The 23,227-nt window shown below is 38.6% G+C and overlaps 2 protein-coding genes across 2 annotated transcripts; one reads left to right on the top strand and one right to left on the bottom strand.

Annotated features, from left to right (window-relative positions):
- Nucleotides 1–3,456: 3,456 nt before the first annotated feature.
- On the bottom strand, nucleotides 3,457–17,455 carry LOC101166474 (protein SSUH2 homolog). The gene is made up of 13 exons (XM_023956680.2): nucleotides 17,288–17,455; nucleotides 17,129–17,196; nucleotides 15,867–15,968; nucleotides 15,268–15,343; nucleotides 15,038–15,167; nucleotides 14,832–14,892; nucleotides 5,098–5,219; nucleotides 4,959–5,021; nucleotides 4,796–4,878; nucleotides 4,590–4,682; nucleotides 4,301–4,406; nucleotides 3,807–3,914; nucleotides 3,457–3,723 (listed from the first exon to the last, which is right to left on the bottom strand). The coding sequence occupies exons 1-13, from the start codon at nucleotides 17,308–17,310 to the stop codon at nucleotides 3,583–3,585; spliced, it is 1,176 nt and encodes a 391-aa protein (XP_023812448.2). The 5' UTR covers nucleotides 17,311–17,455; the 3' UTR covers nucleotides 3,457–3,582.
- An 80-nt stretch (nucleotides 17,456–17,535) lies between these two features.
- On the top strand, nucleotides 17,536–21,099 carry rpl32 (ribosomal protein L32). Its single transcript, XM_023956679.2, has 4 exons — nucleotides 17,536–17,910; nucleotides 18,424–18,524; nucleotides 18,608–18,789; nucleotides 20,932–21,099. Exons 2-4 carry the CDS (start codon nucleotides 18,429–18,431, stop codon nucleotides 21,059–21,061), a joined length of 408 nt encoding a protein of 135 aa, XP_023812447.1. The 5' UTR covers nucleotides 17,536–17,910; nucleotides 18,424–18,428; the 3' UTR covers nucleotides 21,062–21,099.
- The last annotated feature ends 2,128 nt before the right edge of the window (nucleotides 21,100–23,227 follow it).

The raw sequence follows: 23,227 nt of genomic DNA, 5'->3' as shown, positions 1-23,227 counted from the left end.
TATGTATTGTTATTATTTATTGTTTGCATTGACTTACTATTGATTAATAGACTTTTATATTATTATTTATTGACTTATTATATATTTATTGCTATTATTTATTGTTTGTATTGATTCACTATTGATTTATTATTATTTGTATATTATTGAATTATTGTTGGGTTTTTCTAAATAATTTAAATTACATGTCAAAGAGGTCTAGAACTTCTAAATGTTTAGAAATTATTTTTAAAAATTCTTTGTAATAATTTTTTTATTTGTAAGAACCCTGCAACAATGCATTTTCATTAAAGTTTGAGCTTTTAAGGCTGACTGTTTCTCTTCTTTAACAACAACAAATGATGTATCTATATATATTATATATATATAAATATAATGTATTTACATATATGTATAAATATATATATAAATGTAAAAATATATATAGTATATAAAAGCTACTTAGACACCTCTAAAAGCAATAGAAATCATTGCCATGTGGGCGTCGTCGACCTCACCAAGATGGCGTCGCGCTCCGCCACCGTCGCCCAGGCTTCTAAAACGGGCGTGTCTCCTCTAGTGATATAACTCATTGGTTATATCGCTAGAGGAGACATAACGTGATTCCTCATGGGAAGGGAGCACCGCCATCTTGGTGAGGTCAAGTTGCTGCAGCAGTGCATGAATGTGAACATATTTTTTGCAAAATGCCAGTTCATTGTTAGGGTTTCAACTACCAAAATCGGAGAAATGAATTCCATGAAGGAGGAACGCATAACATTTCACAGATAAGTACGATAATTTTATTTCTTTTAAACCTGCAGGGGCTTCCTTAATCGTACAAATGTTGACATGCATGATGATGCTGCAGGGCTATAACATGTAGGCATGATCATGATGTTTGTTTAATTTGCTGTCTCCATAAATGTAAACTTTATTTTGTTAAACCTATATACAGTATACTAGGACTAGGCTACTATAGTAATACAGATTTATAAATTTCTGACTCAGTGACTGAACTTTTCTTGCAGACTTCCAATGGATTCTGACTTAAGGAATCAGTGGATCTTAGCTATCACAAGAGCTAACCCAGATGGATCACTGTGGTTACCAACTAGCAATACAGTCTGGCTATGTTCAAAACCTTTTGTGGAAACAGATTTTGATAAGACTGGCCAAACTGTTCGCTTGAAACCTGGCTTCATCCCATCTGTGTTACACAAATTGATCGCTGACATAAATCAGCAGGTAAATCTATTGTTTGTTTTTTTTAGGGGTAAACCTGTTGTTGACTTTTGGACTTATTGTTGACTTATTTTTGATTTATCATTATAATTTATTATTATTGACTGGATATTTATTTATTATTATAATAATTATTATTATTGATTCATTGTCATTATTATTAATGACTAATTATTTATATATTGTTATTCATTATTATTATTATTATTGACTTATTATTTATATATTGTTATTATTTATTATTATTATAGACTTATTTATGTATTGTTATAGGAAGAAGGTGGAGATTTGTGAGCAGCAGTATGGTTTCATGCCCCGTAAGAGCACCACTGATGCCATTTTTGCTTTGAGAATGTTGTTGGAAAAGTACAGAGAAGGTCAGAAGGAGCTGCATTGTGTGTTCGTAGATTTAGAGAAGGCGTATGACAGGGTGCCGAGGGAGGAGCTGTGGTACTGTATGAGGTCGTCTGGAGTGGCAGAGAAGTATGTCAGAGTAGTTCAGGACATGTATGAGAGAAGTATGACGGTGGTGAGATGTGCTGTAGGTCAGACAGAGGAGTTCAAGGTGGAGGTGGGACTACACCAAGGATCAGCTTTGAGTCCTTTTTTGTTTGCTATGCTGATGGACAGGCTGACAGACGAGGTAAGACAGGAATCTCCCTGGACAATGATGTTTGCGGATGACATCGTAATTTGCAGTGAGAGTAGAGAGCAGGTGGAGGAACAGCTAGAGAGGTGGAGGTTTGCTCTGGAAAGAAGAGGCATGAAGGTCAGTCGTAGTAAGACAGAATACATGTGTCTGAACGAGAGGGATCAAGGTAGAAGCGTTAGGTTACAGGGGGCTGAGGTGAAGAAGGTGCAGGAGTTTAAGTACTTGGGGTCAACAGTTCAGTGTGATGGGGAGTGTGGAAAAGAGGTGAAGAGGCGAGTGCAGGCAGGTTGGAGCGGGTGGAGGAAAGTGTCAGGAGTGTTGTGTGACAGAAGAGTGTCAGCAAGACTCAAAGGAAAGGTGTACAAGACAGTGGTGAGACCAGCTCTGCTCTATGGGTTAGAGACGGTAGCAGTGAGACAGAGACAAGAAGATGATTTGGAGGTAGCGGAGATGAAGATGTTGAGGTTCTCCTTAGGAGTGACCAGGTTAGACAGGATAAGGAACGAGTACATCAGAGGGACGGCTCATGTTGCCTGTGTTAGCGACAAAGTCAGAGAAGCCAGACTGAGATGGTTTGGACATGTTCAGAGGAGGGATAGTGGATATATTGGTAGAAGGATGTTGGAGATGGAGCTGCCTGGCAGGAGGGCAAGAGGACGGCCAAAGAGGAGATACATGGATGTCTTAACAGAGGACATGAAGTTGGCTAACGTTAGGGTAGAAGATGTCCATGATAGAGTGAGGTGGAAAAGGATGATTCGCTGTGGCGACCCCTGATGGGAAAAGCCGAAAGAGAAAGAAGATTTATGTATTGTTATTATTTATTATTATTATTGACTTATTGTTGCGCTTTTCTAAATAATTTAAAATACATGTCAAAGAGGTCTAAAACTTCTAAATGTTTAAAAATTATTTTAAAAATTTCTTAGTAATAAATTCTTTTGTAAGAAGTCCTGCAACTATGCATTTTTAATTAAAGTTTGAGCTTATAAGACTGACTGTTTCTCTTATTTAACAGCAACAATGATGTATATATATAAATTATATACATACATATTATATATTTATATATATGTATAAATATATATAGAAATATTAATATATATAAATTATATAAAAGTTACTTAGATGCCACTATAGGCCATAGAAAGCATTGTCATGTGGGCGCCGACGACCTCACCAAGATGGCGTCGCGCTCCGCCACCATCGGCCAGGCTTCCCAAGCGGGCGTGTCTCCTCTAATGATATAACTCATTGTGAACAACACCCGAAAGACAAAAGTAGTGAGCATGGGTGTCTGAATTGCTTTGAAAATCCAGAGAACTTTAGGCCGCACTTTATAGGGTTTTAGTAGTTAGGCATTAGGGTGGGAATTCGGATACAACGACTGGGCTTTTTTAGCGTTTATTAGCATTTCCTATGAAAAATATAGTCAACATAAAATACAAATGCATTAAATGTGTAATTATTCAAATATAATAATTATTCAAATATAATTATTATTAAAATCCTACATTAGAGATTGATTTAATCAAAAGGTTAAATTGATAAAAGTCTCATTTTTTCCTCCATCTTTCCCTTTATGCTTTGAATTACACCATAATTTCCAACTCATACATGGGTAACTGATTTCAAAGTCAGTTTTACTGACCCACACATCCTGTGGCTTTGATTGCTAAAACAGAGCTCATCATCAGCTCGCACAATTACATTACAGAGCAACAACAGGTAGCAGGATAATTATCCGCACTGACTTTGAGCTCATTTCCATAAACAAAATAAATGTGGGTTTCCTCTTTCCATGTGTAGGCGACTTTTGTGACTGGGATTAGCTCGATGGTTTGGCGCTGAAAAGAAAATAAGGTTATTTTGAATGGATTTAATTGAGGAGATTGTGAATGAATCCAAATTTACCTAAATAAATAAACACCTGCCGCAAAATGCGAGATGTCTGACGATATTTTCCCTGGTGTTCATTGACAAGTCGTTGGGAAGCCTGTACCACATTGGGATCTGGAAAGCCCATCACAGGCTCGACCTGGAACAGTCAGTCACAAGCATAACATAAGCAACGGTCACTTCTTAAAATGTACATTTACTTAAGCAAAAAAAATACAGAACTGATAAAAACAAAAAAATTGTCCAACTCAAGTAACAAATTATTTTAAAAACTAAAAAGTTATGTAATATTATGTAATAATGATGCTTTGAAGTTTTTAGGTTGACGATTTTAACATCTGTCCGGGGACTACAGATGAAAAATAGCCTTTGGGCTAATTCTGGCGCGTTGCAGCCATGCTTTTAATGTGCACTGTCCCTGTTAAATAAATGAATAAATACAACAAATAAAATTGTTTACTTGCATAGCAAACACCATTTATGACCAGATTTTATTCTAAAAAGACAGTTTAAAAGCACTTTTACCATGGGTTGGGATTCTTTCAAAAGTTCCTTGCCAGACACTTTTCTAAGATTTTTCAGCTGAAGTCCACTGCACTGTTCCACAATATAATCCTCAATGTTGTTAGTCCTGCAAAAAAAATACAATCAATAATAATCAATAATAGATGTAATCTAATAGATCATATCTCTCTCTCTCTCTCTCTCTCTCTCTCTCTCTCTCTCTCTCTCTCTCTCTCTCTCTCTCTCTCTCTCTCTCTCTCTATATATATATATATATACACATATATTGCTGCTTGACAGCTGTTCCAACCATTTCACATTGAGGATCTTGAAGACAAGAAACTGCCGTTTTCCATTGCAAATCTCACACATCCTGGATCCTTGCCCGTTACAGTGATTGCAACTGTAAGGAAAAACATTTGGAAACTTAGCAAGTTCAAAATTGTGCACACTGCTGTATTTTAAACTGGTTTCCATTTTCGCTTTATTATAAATCTAAAGGTGTTGACTGCGTACTTCTCTCTGCCTCTGCCATTGCAGTGGTAACATCTGTTAAATCCAATGCGGAATCCATATCCATTGCACAGCCTACAGAGTTTCTGACAGAAAGAACAATTCCATTAATTTGCTTCTTGATTGAAGCTGAGCTGAACCTTTTCATCCTCTGGAAAATACTTACGTTACCAGCTCCAGCACAGTATTTGCAAGGTTTTCTCCCCATTCCCACACAACTGTCGCAGTTCTGAGGATCAAAGAAAAAAAACACAAATGTAAGATGCAGAGATGGAACTATGTTATAATATTTTCTTATGGCTTACCTTTAATGATGATGTGTATGGAACTCTGATGCACTGCCTCCCGTCCACAAATAAACTGGGTGAGTTTGCAGGAATATCCCAAGACCCTGGAGGTGGCTGTGCATAGGCATCCACTGTTTGGCCTGGTCCAAATAAAACACCTTGTTAGGCTGCCATAAGGATTGACCCAGTACTAGTAAACTACTAGAGAAAACATTGTTGTCCTAAACTTTGTGCAAATGTACCAATAAGAATCGGTGCTACTTTGAAGAGAAAAAAGTAGAAACACCAAATGTTAGTTTGATTTAGATTTTTCTTTGTTTGCTCATTTTTAACTTTATATATTCAATATTATTGAAATGATAACATTAAATAAAAAAGTTTGCACCAGAATAAAATAAAACAATGTTCTAGTTGAAAAAAACATGTGACCAAACTGGCACAACTACTACTTAGGAACGTTCTAAAGATAAGACTTCATATGTGAATGAGGATCTAGGTTCAAACACTGTTCGTGGGTGACACCATTCTCAAACCAGGAGTGCCGCCCAGAGCACTACTTCAAGGCCTGGATGAGGCTGTTTCCGTTAGTTGGTGTGTGAAATAAATGACAACATGCAAGAGGAGGGCTTCAATAACTGTAATCCACACTTCAGGCTTTACATCCTTTGGTGTGACATGCAGAGGCAGGCAAATTTCCATATGTATGTGTGGTCTTTTGTCATCAACGCACACTAAACTTCAAAGGGAAAGACTTCCTCATTTCAACCTACCACGCAGCGGCACACTCACACGCACTGAGGAAAGCAGACAGGCAGGTGCCATGCAGCAACACCATAACGTCATCACTCTTGTGATGAGCATGCGTCTAACTCTAAACAGAACTTAAAGGTACTGGAACGTATTTTAAACATAATCATCTGAGACTTTTGTCCAGCCGCCCCGAAATGGTGCGTAGTACGTTTGCTCCAACAAAAGACAACGAAGGAGCAAAGAAAGAATCTTACAAAGTCCCATTGGAGTCCTCCGCAGGGAGCTCAGGTAAGTTGACTAGTCGTGCAACAGGTGGAGTGTAGGTCTTGTCCTTCACTTTCACGTCAGCTGACCTGACACACCCATCTGGGCTATGGTGCACCTTGATGACATGCCCAATAGGCCATGGTGCCCTTGGAAGCCGGGGATCCACGATCATGGTGACTGAGCCTTCCGTTATTGGGTCTGGTGGGGACTGCCACTTCTGATGTATTTGAAGGCTGGGAAGGTACAACTTGATAAAGCGGGTCCAGAAATGGTCTGTAAGCACTTGAGTATGTTTCCACCGTCTGGCAAGTCAGCCATTTTTGGAACTGATGGCTTTGCTCTCCATCTTTGACACTCTGTGCAGGTTCTCTGGAGTTTCAGAATTACTTCCCTGCTTCGCAGAATCCAGTATTTACGTCGAATTTCAGCAACTGCATGCTGTTGGACCTGGGTGCCTAAGCTCATTGTCATAGTTTCTGATGAGCAGATGAGTGCATGGATGTGAAGGGTCTAGCACCACTGGATGGAGAGTATTATAAGCTAGTGTTTCTGAGCAACAAAGACGGCCACCAACTATGATTAGCTGCCCAGTCTCATCTAACTCAGGGGACAGTTAGCAAGCGACTGAAGAGTGGGATATCCTTGTCTGCCTTCAGAAGCGTTAGCTCATTGGGGAAGCTATCCTCTTGAATGCACTTGAGTAAAAACAACTCAACTTGACGATAATCTTCAGCATTTAAAGAAGTGTCCTCTTTGGCCGCCCCATGCAGCCCCTCTGCTGTTGTATGGAGCAACTCCAGCCGGGAGTTACATTGGTTGAGCTCACTTATCCTAGGACTCGCAGCTGTGGCTGATATCCCACAAAAAGTAGACTTCCTGAGCTCATCAGTGATTGGAGCATTTTTCTCATTAGCTGCTGGAAATGTTGGCCATGTGTCTGGATGCATGTGGAGGAAGAGGGGTCCCAAACTCGATCTGTTGGCTTTGCTGGGATCTTGTAGGGTCCTGCCTCTGGTGATTTCATCTGCAGGGGTTTGAGCAAAGTCTACATAACACCACTGAAGATGTTGGGTTAGCTCTTGGATTTCTGCTACACGTGGGCCAACGAAAATCTTAAAGTAACAAGACTCAGACTGCAACCGGGTCAGCACAGTGGTTGAATCTGTCCACAACAAGATGGCTGCGATTGGCAATGTGAGCTCATCCTCGAGCAGTTTGGCAAGCTGTGCTCCAGTTTGGGCAGCGCAGAGCTCCAACCTGGGAACTGAATGAAGCCATTTTGGGGCTACTCTGGAGCGGGCCATCACAAAGGCAAGGTGAGTGCGATCGTCTTCACAGACCATCCTGAGGTATGCCACTGCTCCATAAGCCAACTCGGAGGCATCACAGAACACATGCAACTCTCGTCTTTCTACTGACGCAGCTTCACCTGCAGGTAGGTATGGACGGCTGAAGACAATCTGAGGGAGGAACTGTAGATCTGCCTCCCATGTCTTCCACTGCTGCATGAGGTGAGGTGGTAGCTGGGCGTTGTCCCAACCTCTTTGTTTATCCCACAAACACCTGATGTTGGCCCTGGTGGTGTAAGGCAAAATTAACCCCAATGGATCATACTGACTAGCGAGCACTATGTAAATGTTGTGGAGTGTGGGAGCACCATACTGGACTGGGCGATGTTTATAACCAAGCATATCAGTGGCGAAGTGCCAACTGAGACTCAGGGTTGATTCAGGACTGTCCGTCCTGTCTTGCATTAACCAAAGTTCTGCACTACTGGAACAGTCTTCTTCTGGAAGGTGGCTAATGACCTCTGGAACTTTGCTAGCCCATTGTCTAAGGACAAAACTAGCCGAAGACAAAAGAGCTCGTAGTTCGTTGACAAGATCTCTGGCTTCTGTTGTTGTTGGTAGGCTTTGAAGATAGTTATCAACGCAGAAACTTCTTTCAATGGAGGTTCTCACCTTGTTTTCTGGCATGGAGTGATCTTTTACATGACGCTGCAGTGCATACGTAGCGCAACACGGACAACATGTGTTGCTGAAGGGCAGTACTTGCCATTCATATTCTGCTAGTGGTTCATCAAAGTCAAGGTTCCGCCACAGAAAATGGAGTAAAGGGCGGTCTTCAGGGAGAAGCTGAACTTGGTGGAACATACCCTTTATGTCACCACTAATGGCTACTGCATGCTCACGGAACCTAAGAAGAACTCCAAGAAGAGAGGCACCTAAAGTAGAAGCATAGTCCTTTCAGACCCATCATTTAGGATGGCATATGTATCCAGAATCTGACCCTTGTTCCGGATGAAAACTGGAACAACTTTGAGAAGAACACAGCTGTTTGCTGCTTGCCTGTCAGGATATAAAACCCCAGTGCATTTCTCACCTCCGTCTTGTGTTTGGCGTGCTGTGGTCTCTTAAGACCTCTTAGAGCGGGGGTCTCAAACTCAATTTACCAGGGGGGCCACTGAAGGCAGGGTCTAGCTCAGGCTGGGCTGCAACTTTAGCGCACATACACGCGCAACTTGTGAGTGTCTGAGAGCCAGTAAATTTGTATGGAACATATACTATACTATTAACTATACTCTATTATTAGCTGTTTTCTGTACAAAATCTACATTATAAATACTTATAAAACTCTAATTCAAATAAAATACGTAAATAATAAAAATCAATAAGTAAATAAATTAGTAATACATTTGTTTATTTATTCCTTTATATCTACTGTTTTCTGATTTATACATCCTTATTAACACAGTTCAGTTCACACTGTTGAATGATAACTATTAAACACAAAAGAAGACTCAAATTATACAGTTCTGTAACCTCTATGAATGGGTTCTTCTGAACACGGTTTCTCTTGCCTTCTTCTTACCGCTGGACACTTGGCAGGACTTCCTCCCATACAGCTGAGACCCTCAGTCTGGCTTGAAGATGATTGTCAGTAAATCTGGACTGTACTTGGACTTATTGAAATTTAAGGTGGAGAAGTCAGAGAGTTTGTGCTCCCAATTTTGAGTCTGTGTTGAATGTTTTATTTTTAAAGTTTACTTTCTAAAACACAAATCAGTAAAGGAGAAACCAAATTCAGTGACCATTTTTGGATTTTCTTTCTTTCTTTGCACATTTAAACCCTGGTCACAAGTTATTTTAGAGCAGCCAGTCAGCCACTCCTATATTTTCATAGTTGCATTCAAACTGTGGTTCGTAAAAGAACGGGCGCTGTTCATTGGAGATCAGAACAATCGTTACCTGAGATCAGAGAACGGAAGGAAATTCATGTTGGCGACACCAAATAAGTGCAGCCATGATGCACAATAAGCGTGTTTGAGATCACCCAGGCGGACGCAACGCTGCGCAGATCACTTGGTGTGTAATGTATGTTTTTATTTTAAGTAGCTGTGCTACATGAGAGCCACACCGCAGCTCCACATCTCCATCAGGGCCAAGTGTCCTCAACATTCCCACCAGCGATTGAACCTGCAGGGAAAACCTCTCAAAGGCGACAGCGTCACCTCGCCTGACGTCTGGTGAATCCATTTGATTTGTTTTAATTGGTTTATTTCAAGCAATCAAATAAGAATAATACACAAAAACAATACAATCATCAGTTATACATTCATACAATAACTAATCAAACTTAGGACAATTAGACATATTAATAAATATTGCTTGAAAGGGAGTGGAAGGAAGCGAATTTATATAATCCCACCCCTGTTCTACCGTAACCATTTTATTACATGATTTATCAATATCCGGTTCCTAGTTTTTATCAAACAGAATTAAGAAACCTGAAATATCAATAAACCACATGACAAAGATGAATTGCTTAAATTATTTTGTAAAAAAAAGAATTTACTTTTAGAAATCAACATGGCAAATGCAGATCAGTTATCCAAAATATATGCAGATTATGTTACTTATAAAAGTAATTGATAAGATTAAAAAATAATATTATATCAGAAAAATAGACATAACACTGTTTCAAAAATGTTCATAGCAAAATTTGATCAAGTATCAAAAGTTAAAAATATGTGCAAAATAATGTTACATTAGGAAAATATGATTAATCAATTTATCAATTTTTTGAGCAAAATTAATCACTTGAGCTATTCTCTTCAATGCAAGCTGAAGAGGTTGACCGAACTTCTCATTTAAAGTTCTCATGGTGTTTGTGAACGGTGTTGGTGAATAGATGTAAGCCTTAGTCACCAGTTTGCATCTTCAACTTCAAGTGATTTATCAGCACCTGGTATTTGAACAGCTCTGTACTGTCAGGAGAGAGTACATTATCCAATGCCATCTTGAGGTGGGCGAACTCTCGAAGGTCTCGGTTGACGAGGTTTGGAATTGATGGACGAGGTCCATGGTAAGTTGCATCCAAGCTTAAACTCTGACCAAACAACTGACTAGGTGCAGGGGGACAGTTAGAACAAGGGCTAGCCTGAAAGATGACATTTGGAGAATTCACGTGCTTGTGTTGAAGCCAACCTGATAGGCGATAGAGATGCTGGAAAGTGATCAACATAGTTTTGTTGTGTTGGCACAACATAACGGTTGTGCCAATTACTGCATTTGGGGGTTGCCTAGTCAACAATGACTGGCTTTGCTGTGTTAAGAGTGCTTGGCTGAGCCAATTCTGAAGCTCGCTCATCATTTTATCAATGCGCTCCAGCATAGGTGAGTGGGTTTCTAACTGCTCCTTTTCCTGACAGACTGGAAGTGGGGGTGCTGGCCAATCTTCTTCTTTAACTTTTTCCTCCTTTTCTAGCGGGTCAGTTTATGTTCTTTGGCTTGATTGGTAGGGTGGAGCAGTATTATCAGAGTCAATCATGCTTAAAATGTCCCCTTGCATCGCACGAATGTCTTCAAAATCTGCAGCCATCTGACTGTGATTGCTGAAGGAGGAGCCTTTTCTGATGGATCTCCTCAAGCTCTGGGATTGGGGAAATAGACTGTCGTGGCTTCGGTGACAGATCATATTGCAGAAGGGTTTGGTCTCTCAGCCGGTATTGCATAGTACTAAGGGGTGATTTCTGGACCACTGGGTTTTCTCGCTCATGCCACAGTCTCTCAATATCATATCTGGGGTCCATTTCTGATGCAACTGAATGTCCGTCTGATGTCTCTCCTGCTGCTTCAGGTGAATCGGTCAAACGTTCTCCTTTCTCATGTCCATGGAAGGTCGGATTGTTGAAATCCACCACATTATTTTCAAATCGAAGAGGGGGATGAACAACGCGTTGGGGACGTGCACCACTCGCCTCATAGTTCAGAGCCTCATCCATCTTAACTGGTTACCGTAAGTGCAGTGTCATCTGGCTCGAAGGACCATATGTAAATGAGGATCTGGGTTCAAACACTGTTCGTGGGTGACACCATTCTCAAACCAGGAGTGCCGCCCAGAGCACTACTTCAAGGCCTGGATGAGGCTGTTCCGTTAGTTGGTGCGTGAAATAAATGACAACATGCAGGAGGAGGGCTTCAATAACTGTAATCCACACTTCCGGCTTTACATCCTTTGATTTGACATGCAGAGGCAGGAAAATTTCCATATGTATGTGTGGTCTTTTGTCATCAACGCACACTAAACTTCAAAGGGAAAGACTTCCTCATTTCAACCTGCCACGCAGCGGCACACTCACACGCACTGAGGAAAGCAGACAGGCAGGTGTCATGATGACATCATCACTCTTGTAATGAGCATGCGTCTAACTCTAAACAGAACTTAAAGATACAGGAACGTATTTCAAACATAATCATCTAAGTCTTTTGTACACTGTAGGAAGAATTTACTCAGTTGTTGTACATTACAGGTGGCCACGGTGTGGTTATAGGTTGGCACTAGGGCTGCACGATATGAGGAAAACTTGCGATATGCGATATTAGTGATCAATATTGCGATAACGATAAATTTGCGGTAAATAAACAAATAGAAAAATAAACAAAAACATCATTCCCATTTCATTGCAACAGTTTAAAAATTATACTCCAAATGACCCTCATCGACATGGGGGACAAACGTCAGGGTGGCTAACCCTGGTCCTCAAGAGCCTCAACCCTGTCTGTTTTCCAATTCTCCCTAGACTGCTCGATAATGATAACCAAAATCAGGTGTGTTCAGTCAATCAGGATGTGAAATCACTTGAGTCAGCCAATCAACAGCAAGCTGGTTAAGGAGACCTGGAAAACAGGCAGGTTTGAGGCTCTTCAGGACCAGGGTTAACATAATAGGCCTCCATCTGATTGGTCAACAATGGGAAGGCGTCCATCTGATTGGTCAAAGCATAAAGGGATTTATTTGATTCGTTAAATGCTTCAAGCTGCTAGAAGATTGTTTTAACACATTTTGGGTTTGCGATTTATTGCGATATTCGCCGTCTTTTGCGATATGCATATTGCAGAGCTGGATATTGCGATAACGATAAATTTGCGGTATATTGTGCAGGCCTAGTTGGCACCAGTGAAAGAGAGTGTAGCTGCCATCATAGTGTGAATGTCTGTGTGCATGGGTGAATGGTACTGTGACTGCAAAGAGCTTTGGGACTTTAAGGGAAGTAGAAAAGTGCTATATAGGTATACACCATTTGCCTTTTTTTTTAAGTAAAACTCTGTCAATACAAATCATATTGTTAAAAGTGTTTTTTATGTTGTTCGGAGCTTGAATAGTGCAGCTCATTTCCTTTTTTTTTTTCCTCTACAGACTGAATAGTGGGTCTCAGACTCAAGGCCTAAAGGACCGTTTTTTTTTAAGATGGAGTTTTCAAGAAATCCTGCCTTATCTGCTGCTGATTACCTAGACCTGGGGCCTCATTTATAAAACTTTGCGTAGGATTTGTGTCAGAAGTGGCGTACGGATGAAACATAGGACGTGCGTACGCACATAGAAATATTCGGAGTTATAAAACCGTGCGCACGCACATCCTACGCATCTTTCCCTTAATAAATCACAACCAATTCTAAATGCTGCGCAGCTTTTGCGGCCTCATGACACGCCCATAGTTGCCCATAAATAGTCCTTGAAACGCCCACAAATGAATATTCATTGATTGCGAAACCATGCCAAACACGGAGAGAAAATCAAAAAAACGTAACTTCACTCAATGTGAAGTAGAAGTTATCGTTGGCGAGGTGGAAAAGAGGAGAATAATGTTGTTTGGAGGGCACAGTGTGGGCTTTACTAATGCCAAAAATCGGACCGTGGCCGAAATAAAAAAGAAAAGGTCGGACATCAAAGTCAAGGCAAAAAAACGTCTAGCGCTGAACCATCCCCCCCCCCCCCCACACACACACACACACACCCGTGTCCGCCACGGGTGTGGGGGGGGGGGGGGGGGGACACCAGAGCTGACCCCTCCTGATGAGAGACTGGCGGCTATAATTGGGGAATCCCTTTTAAGTGGAGTGGTGACTGAGGCGCAGGGGGACATCGACGCGCCAGATGCACCGGGTGACACACCCCCAAAATCCTGCAGAGGAAGTCGGAACCAGCTCATAAGCCACTCGTCCTCGTTTGCCAACAAGTCTCCTTGCTGTCTAAAGATGCTTTCACTCCGAATTCTTCCATTTGCCACATCTTCTAAGAGCGCAAGATCAGCCATTGTGCGTCATTACGCATTGTGATGGGGCATTTTATTTCCATCTATTTAATTGCATCTGACAAGCTACAGATGTCGGGAATAATCGACGTGGAAATGGGAAATTGTTCAGCGCAAATGTAATTTCTTGTTGCTTTCTGAATGGTTGAGACATACGCCATACATTGTTTTATCAAAAATAAAACAAACTAAAGGCATATGCATGAATACCATAATTCCGTACCTTATGAAGAAATGTTTTACTATGAAAACAACTTTCCCCAGTGGACAATTAATGCATCTCTCTCTATCTATCCATCTGTCTGTCTGCACCTATATCTGCTCCGCCAGACGTACACATTGACGAGAATATCAGTTGTGTACATTATTTCGTTCTGTTAACTATATTATTTATATTATTTATGAGGATGAATTGCACAACATGCCAATATTGCAGAACATGTTTCACTTTTCTTTTTGCAAATAAGTGTTCATTTGAATTTCTGTTGTAATTTTCGTTTGATTTTTTTTTGTTTGTTTCACTGCTGATCGGTCCAACGGGTGTTCGTGTAGGCTGTTAATTGTAAGACTTGCTTTGTGAAGTCTTCATGTTATTTATGAGAGGCAGTATTGTCATTTTCACTTTCACGTGTTTCTTCCATCTGCCGACGGTGTCGCCGTTTCTCATTTCACCTGTTTTTGTGCGTACGCCTGGGTCAGAGCTTGCGTGAAGGACCGCACATTTTCCCGTCAAGTTTGCTTTTTATAAATCTCAACTATTGCGTAGAGAGTGGCGTACGCCTTCTTTTGTGCGTACGCAACGTTTATAAATGAGGCCCCTGGTGTGTTAAACCAATGAGGAGCCTCAATGGCAGGTTAGCTGGAACACACTGGCCCTGGAAGCCGGAAGATTGAGACCTGTAATCTGTAATAATATGTTTCCCAGACAAGCAGGTTTGAATGACATCAATTTTAGGGGTTCCACCATAAAATATGTTAAATGATTTTTTCTGAGTTAGATATTTTTTATGATTGCTACATGTTTTCTATATTTTCCTTGTGATGTGCAAGACAGTTTCAATTTAAGAGTATTTCAAAATTGCAAAACTAACTTTGTAAATAGGATTATGAGCAAGAAATGCAGGCAGTAATAGATGCATACCAGAGTATGGTTCTTGTCTCCATTCTGTAGATCGTGATTCTGTAAATGTCTCTAGGCGATACTGGAGAGAGAAATAAAATATATATCAGACACATTATTCTTGTATTTAACCCAAAATATGGAAATGCCAAATCAATGCAAAAAACAGAATTTTGGTGAAGTTTTTCTTTAATTATAGCCCACACTTATAGCCTCCATTCTCTTACCCTATATGTATTGAAGGCCTCCGTGTTGATGATCACGCCATCTTTTGCAGGAGCAGAGCTGTAGCAGCATTTGCTAGAGGCAAAAAGCATGAAGGCCTCCCGTGCAGTATCTTCAGATATAGATGGGATGCTGAAAGTCAATGTCACATTGAATAATTGTTTATGATGCTTTATAATTATAATAGGGTATTTGTAATATTTTAAGTAACAGGCGGAAAGAAAGACATTACTTCCAATTTGGCTGTTCTGGTCCAGGTGTAGGCTGAGGACCTGGGTAAGCAGGCATGGGAGGTGGCAGAAATCCCCCTACAACAAATGGTAAAGCCCTTTAGTCTTATTTATCTGTGCACAGCGTCCCTCTGATTGGGCAGACCTGATCCAGACACAGCTTGGATCAGGTCTGAAATAGCTCAATAATTAGTTTTAAAAAAAATGTTTTTCTTTTCCATCCATTTTAATATTCTTATATGCTTCACTTACAACAATTAAGCAAACTTTCTTTCATAATACTTTAGTTTAAAACAAAAAGGATGTGCTAAACAATGACTGTCATGTGCCTAGATTGCAAAACAACCTCATATCAACTGTCCTTAAAATGATTTCAAGGTATGTTTCAAACAGCAGGTGACTTCCTTTGATATTACCAACTGTCAAAAGGTCTTTGGTTTGCAATTTTAAACATCTCAGTTGCTCCATATATGTTCTTTTTAGACAGCCAAATAAATATCTTCACCATAGAGTACAATCGCCGGGTGATTTCCACACAGGCAAAACTATTTAACTGGATTTAGGAAGTTGAGCCATGGGAAATCGTGCAGAATGACAGTACCTCCACCCGCTACTGTTCCTTCATATCCCGGCATGCTGTCAAACATGGTGGCCGGCGGAGCACTCGGGCCGTAGGATTCAGCGGTGGGTGGACCCAACATAGCTGGAACAAGAAACGAGAACAAGTTTAGTGAGACATTTTTAAAATGTAGACCTTAAGATCAACAAGTCTTGTTTCCGAATGACAAGAACCACAAAATACATTTTGTTGAAACACCCAAACCGCCACGAACTCTCTTACTGAAATTCGATTCATGTTTGATATATTATGTATAATTGATTATCTATCTATCTATATACCCAGGCTGTGTCCCACCAAGTGGTAAAAGAAGCCTACGAAAACTTTGGTTCACAAAACCAATTGCAAAAAATTTAACGTGATTAGGTTGATGTCTAATTTTGACTATTATTGTATGTGTTTTCTTCATCTCCTGCAAATTCAATGACAAAATAAAATTTAGCAGATACCTTTTTTAATTTCGCCATCTGCGTTGTAAATGTCCGCCGGCGCCGCCATGATGGAAAGGTCCTATGCTTTTTGAACGTTGTATTTTTATTTATTTGTTTTTCATACAATTAACAACAATCAAGAACTTTAACAAATATTTTATTGTATTTTACCCAGTATTTTTTATATTTCTTCAGACTTTAAACACTATTAATGTATTTATTTTCTTACTTAATTCGTCATGTGTTTTCACATTTGATTTCTGTTTAATTGGATCTGTCACCTGGTTATTCATATTTCATATTTATATATACATCTATTCCTCTTGATTCCAGATTCTGTGCTCCTCACCGTACTTGATTTAGGTCAAGCTGAAGATTTACTGAGCCCCAAAACATCTGTTTAGCTTTGAATACTGTCTCGATTCTAGTCACAAGTCATGTTTATTTGATCATATGGAAATAAATATAGATTTGACATAAGCTTTGTTTTTTTCTTGTAGTTCTTTTCACTAGCTTTGTAATGATGCCTCCCTCTCTTGAATCGGACAAAAAACAAGAAAGTTATGACACTTTGAACCCTCTCGTCCTTGTTTAGGGTCACAAAAATTGTACAACTTTGCTGTTTATTTGGGGAAGAAAATCTGACAAAATTTGAAAACGTAAAGTGGCATAACTTTTTCATTCTTTTAGTTATCTGGAGGATCCTCATGTCATTGGAAAGCTCTCTTTAAGCCCTTTCCAATGACATCAGATAAATCCAGTTAAATTCGAAAATTTAGACACATCCCTTGTTTATCGTGTCTTGGGTCATACCTGCTGTCCCTGTTGCTGCTGGGGCATAACATGGATTCGCCACTCCATACTTATCATTTTGACTGTCGCTAAAAAAAATAAGAAAAAAATAAATAAGAAGAAGCAACAGTTATTTGGGTTGCAAAGAACTATTTGTGTGTACATTTGTAAGATTCTTACCTCGCAATAGGCTGGTGTTCCATTTGTGGGACCTTTATCAGTCAAACAGGAGAATCTAGCAGTGAAAGCACACGTATTGCCTATTGGGCTTTTGCAGAAATATATCAGACTGAGTACTGACAAGTGACAAAAAAAATCATTGACCTTTTTCAACGTCACTCCCCTGTATCACACCACGATTGGTTCTTCAGTAAAAAAAAAAAAAAGAAAAAAAAAACGTTTTTGCGTGTCTGTGTTTCGTCCATGAAAGAGTTCTTTTGAGAAAAAGCGAACTTCGTTCTCATTGGTTTTCCCTTAAGGAAGTTCGTTTTTGAATAAGTAAATCATGTGAAAGTAAATGTAGAAATAACCTGTTTTATGTATTTATTTATTTTCATGGGACAAATTACGTTAAGAAAATACAGTTAAAAGATTGTGAATATACGTTTCTGTGATATACAATACTAATGTAATACTAATACTTCTATAATACTATGTAATACTAATTTATCCTATAATAATTCATGAAAAATCGCATTGCCTCCACACCGAACCACAGTACCCATAAGCCATTGCTGTAACCACGGAAGTCCTTTTCTTTCCTTCCGCCGTAGACGAAGTCCCTTTTGGGTTTTCATCGGCGGGTGAGTACAGATAATCTTAAACAATCCTTGTATTTTTGGACCTTATGAAACTGTTTTGACGTGTTTATGCAACTACTAATAATAATGCTACATTTTAAACGTAACATTTGTCTAACATATCACAAATATCGCAGTAAAACTGGTTAGTCATGAGAAAATGGCTAATGCTATGGAGGCCATTACCGTCATATTCCTAAAAAGAAGGTAATTTGCAACAAAGGCATTTCAAATGGGCTGTTTTTTGGAATCCCAGGCGGTGAAATACTAAATTTTTGAAGCATAAAATCTAGTTGTACGTCTGACCTTTTGCTTTTAAGCAAGTTACTAATGCGCTACACGGGCCACTGTTACCAGGTGTCGTATTGCTAGCAGTTGTCCACATGGTTACTATAAAATACAATCATGTTTTTTTTTTTTTTGCTTAACCGTTAAATTATAGAATAATTGTCTATATCTTACTATTATATTATTATGTCGGCATTAATCGTGTTTTCTTTATCTGTGTTCATTCAGTCATCATGGCTGCCCTCAGACCCCTAACGAAACCCAGGCTCATCAAGAAACGAACCAAGAAGTTTATCCGTCACCAGTCTGACAGATACGTTAAGATCAAGGTATGGGCTCCATACAAGCTACAAATACCTTTCTATTATGATTAAATATGTTGTAAATGTTCGTTTTTAATTTCTTTCTGCAGCAAAACTGGCGCAAGCCCAGAGGAATCGACAACAGGGTCCGCAGGAGGTTCAAGGGCCAGATGTTGATGCCCAACATTGGTTATGGTAGCAACAAAAAGACCAAGTTCATTTTGCCAACCGGCTTCAAGAAGTTTTTGGTCCACAATGTCAAAGAGCTGGAAGTCCTGATGATGAGCAACAAGTGAGTTCCCTGATTGTTTGGCCCATGATGTTTAAATATAAGGTTTCACTACAGCATATAAGCTCCTTTTGGTAAAGTTGCTTTACTTACAGACAAGGTCACTTAAATGCTATAGTTATTGCAGAATAAATATTTAATTACATTTTCCTAAATCACTGTAATATTTGAAATATAAAAACGTAAGAATTAAGATCGGGTAAATTCACAAATCTTCCGAGTTTGATAGTTATTACCTTGTGTGGAAAATAAATATATGGTCTACACTTAATTTATTTTCCTACATTAATGCATACATATGTGGTTTTAAGCACATGATATTGAACTTTAAACCGGAATTTTTTTTTTTTTTTTAAGAGTAGACTTTTGAGATCAGGTGTTCTGACAATGTCTTGACAATCCAGTTAGAAAGTTTGCTCTGTTGCAGAAGGAAACAATTTAGTTTATATTTTAGATGTACATTTGTGCAGGCTTTTATATTTCCTTTGAAGAAACTCAATATTTGAATTTTATTTTTGAATGTCTACAGACCTTTTCTGTAAACTTTAAAATTACCTGATCATGTTTTGAAAAATGTAAATATGAGTTTCTACTTATTTCCCAATAGAGATTAGTTTGGTATATTTTACAAATTGTTTTGATATGGATAAATCAAACAAAAACTGCTTTTATACTTAAGGAATGACTCTGTAATCTGTTTTACTGCAGACTTGCATCCTCAGATATGTTGCCTGGTAAAATCTAATGTGGCTAGCAGCAATTCAGTGTGAGAGGATCTTTTTTCTTTTCTGATCATTGGCTCTAAATGTTAGGAGGCCTCAACATTATACTGTATCAGGGTAAAAGCTTTATTAGCCCAATGTAGGGCTGATCCAATCACATGATCGGAAATTGAGTCTAATCACGTAGTTTCAGACTAAATCAGAATCAGGTGCTGCATCCCGATCAGGGATTGTGTATTTATTTAATTCTGATCAGTGCCATGTAGTTTCAAGATCAAAAGCAGAAAACTGCACTGATATGAACAAGAATCGCACCAAGACAGTTTAGTAAAGTTAGTGAAGCTAAATAATTTTGTTCAATAAAGGTTTTGAACTGACAGGAGGTGCCTTTATTGGTTTGTTTTGACAGAACTTACTAACTTTGTCTAAAAACATGCCTCATAGGTTAATTTGTTACTCTAAATTGTCCATAGGTGTGAATGTGAGTGCATGGGTGTGTGATTGTGACCCTGCGACAGACTGGCCACCTGTCCAGGATGACCCCTGCCTTTGCCCGTAATTGGGTGGAATAAGCTCTAGCAGCCCCGTGACCCCAAAAGGGCTAAAACAGATTAGAAAATAAATGGAAAAAAAACTGAAATGTTCAATATTTCTGAGGCTAAAGCTGCAGTCACCAAACTTTCATACATGAATATTTATCACCAACTATATTATGTTAATTTGTTTTTTAAGTAAACTACTTCTGCTTATTTTAGATAAGATAAATGAAATTTCCCCATTGTGGGATTAATAGTCATCTATCTATCTATTTGTCTTCCTCAGCTACTTCACAGAAGGGCTTTGTTGAAGTGTAAAATGATAAAAGGTCAATAACAGAAAAGGGAACAAGTTAGATCAGATTTGTTCCTTTTTTTTTTATTTCACAAAGGCACCGTATTGGCAAATTCAAATGAAATGAATCGGATCGTGGTTTGAAAAATGAAATAGACATCCCTGCTTCAATGGCCAGTGTCCAATTTTAGTCAGCAGTTAAACTGAGAGGTTTTGTGGAAATGGTTCTTTAACTATCTGCCCTGTGCTAACAGAAATAAAGAACACTGTCTAAAATTATTTTTATAAATGAAAACAAAACTGAGTTTGCTCTTTTTAAAGGTATTTTAAGTAAAATATATATTCTTCTAAACGAATCATAAAATATATTTTTAATATTCTTTGCATATTTCAACAGTTAAAAGGATAACAATGTCGCGTGCTTGCTTTTCCCAGCACTTTTTTGAAACATTTGGATGTTACACTCTTGTATTCAGCTTTTATGTCGTGTTGTCTGCTCTTTTGCTGAGACAGGAGGGACAGAAAGATGCTGCTCACTGCTTCAGTGCATATTTGTTAGTGGCTAACGGTGCCTTACTGTGTTCTTCTGCAGGACTCACTGTGCTGAAATCGCTCACAACGTCTCCTCCAAAAACAGGAAGGTGATTGTGGAAAGGGCTGCTCAGCTGGCAATCAAGATCACCAATCCAAATGCCAGGCTCAGGAGTGAAGAAAACGAATAAACTTGTTATTCAAAATAAAGTCTTTACATCTAATAAAACCTGTTTCTGTCTTATTTGTCATGTAATAACATTGCTCAGTTAAACCCTTAAGTTTACCAAGCTTAACATAAATACTGACAGTGAAGTTATTTGACAAAATTTAGTGGGAAAGAAGAGTTAAGCTATAGAAGCGATTCTGTATCATAATTAAATATAAAATTCAAAACCAGAATTGTTTTCATTTTCAAAATGAAGTTGCATTTTCTGACTCAAAATTAAAATGAAAAAGCAATCCACCTAAATGCTTTTTCAGGCTCTAACACCGCTTAATCTGTCACTTGATTAAAATGATAATGTAAATGGAATTTGACATTTCATTTTCAAAAAGTTCTCTGGTAAATGTGTAGCAAAATTCATTTAGAAAATGTCTAATTTGACAATTGGTGAAGTAAAAAAGGAAAAAGCATTTTGAAGTCTTGAATTTTCATTTTAATTCTGAGTCATTTGATCCAGTTACCTTTTTTTAAAATGAAAAAGCATTTCTGTTAATCCATTTTAATTGTCAAATTGGACATTTCTAAATGAATTATGCTACACATTTACCAGAGAACTTTTTGAAAATGAAATGTCAAATACCATTTTCATTATCATTTTAATTAAGTCACAGAATAAGCGGTGTTGAAGAAGAAAAGGAAAAATCATTTTGGTGGGTTGCTTTTTCATTTTAATTTTGAGTCAAAAAAAGCAATTTCATTTGAAAACGAAAAAGAATTACTTTTTTTGACTTTAATTTTTTATTATTCTACAGAAACGCTTCCATATTAAGCTGCTGGCACTAACAAACACTTAGCCTTTCTAAGAAACTTCAAGTTAAAAAAAAAAATGCATTATACTGTCGGCTTCTCTGCACTGTGGGGAAACCACACAAAGATTGTCATAATTGGTCATCTTGGTAATTTTTTTCTTACAATTTGTTTTTTTTAAGTTTTAAGAAATTAGGTTTCATTGAAAACAAGCAAGCATATAGGTGACACGCCGTGCATAATTCAAGATTAGATAACTATTTATCCCACGATGGGGAAATTCACTCATCTGCATCAGCAAAAATGACATTCAAATTAAATAAAGACAGCTGCAAAAGTGATCAACTAAACACGTCATCCACCTTTTTTTGTATACATTTGTAAATATATACAAAAATAAATAAGTGAAAAAGTACACACCAAAAAAACAACTTTAAGGAACAAAAACATCTGAAAACAACAAAAGTAAATAAATGAGTGAAAAACACCCGTGTGACTAAAGTATGTCAGTAACACGGTGTTGTACAGTCTGATTTAAAAAACAAATTGTGGGACCAGTATGTGTCAAAATGACAAACATTTGATTTCAATTGTACTTTAACCATTACTTCAAATGAGTATTAATTCTGCACACTTGTAGAGTTGTAGGTATTTTCCTTCTCATAAATGATTTGAAAACTGATTTAATTTTTGGTTTCCTGTTAGCATAAATGTTTGTGTGACCACACCTAAAACAATGAAGAAGTGGCTGATCTATTCATGCCTTAGAACAGGGGTGCTCATTACGTCGATCGCGATCGAGCGGTCGATCTTCAAGAACATGAGGGTAGATCGCAGGTCAGCAAAGACAAATAACCAAAAAAAAATGTACTTCTAAAAAACCCACCAGCCAATCAAAATCCTCACTGAGCAGTACGGGACATGATTGACATGCGGAACGGCCAATCGGACATCTTCTGAAACATACGTCACTGCACATCCGTGTTCAAATTCACTGAGCGCAAATTCTGTCTGTCATCAGAAAGTTGCTTTATCTACTGGGATGGCATGTTACAATTAAGTCACTTTACTGTTGAAATGTCATGACGATAAATCCAACCTATCACTTCTTCATCACAATCCTCCTAAAACAAAGTTTTTTCTGCGAATGTGTTGCCTTTTTTCTAGCCTGCCTCTTTAGATCAAGTTTATCTGATTGTCCCCCAGCATTTAAGATGCGTAAACTGGCAAAATGATGAAACAGTGGAATTAGTTTAAGATGTTTAAAAGACTACATCAAATTGGACTGCCCAGCCTCTGCATTGTTTAGTAAAACTGAGCACTGGTTCCTTGCTGAGTGAGTTTCTGTTGCATTCTGGCAAGCAAGCTGTGCCCCACAGCCCTG

The sequence above is a fragment of the Oryzias latipes genome, chromosome 7 (genome assembly GCF_053564925.1).
Source record: "Oryzias latipes strain Hd-rR chromosome 7, Olatipes_Hd-rR_3.1".
Classification (NCBI taxonomy): domain Eukaryota; kingdom Metazoa; phylum Chordata; class Actinopteri; order Beloniformes; family Adrianichthyidae; genus Oryzias; species Oryzias latipes.
This window is presented reverse-complemented; position numbering and strand designations above follow the sequence as displayed.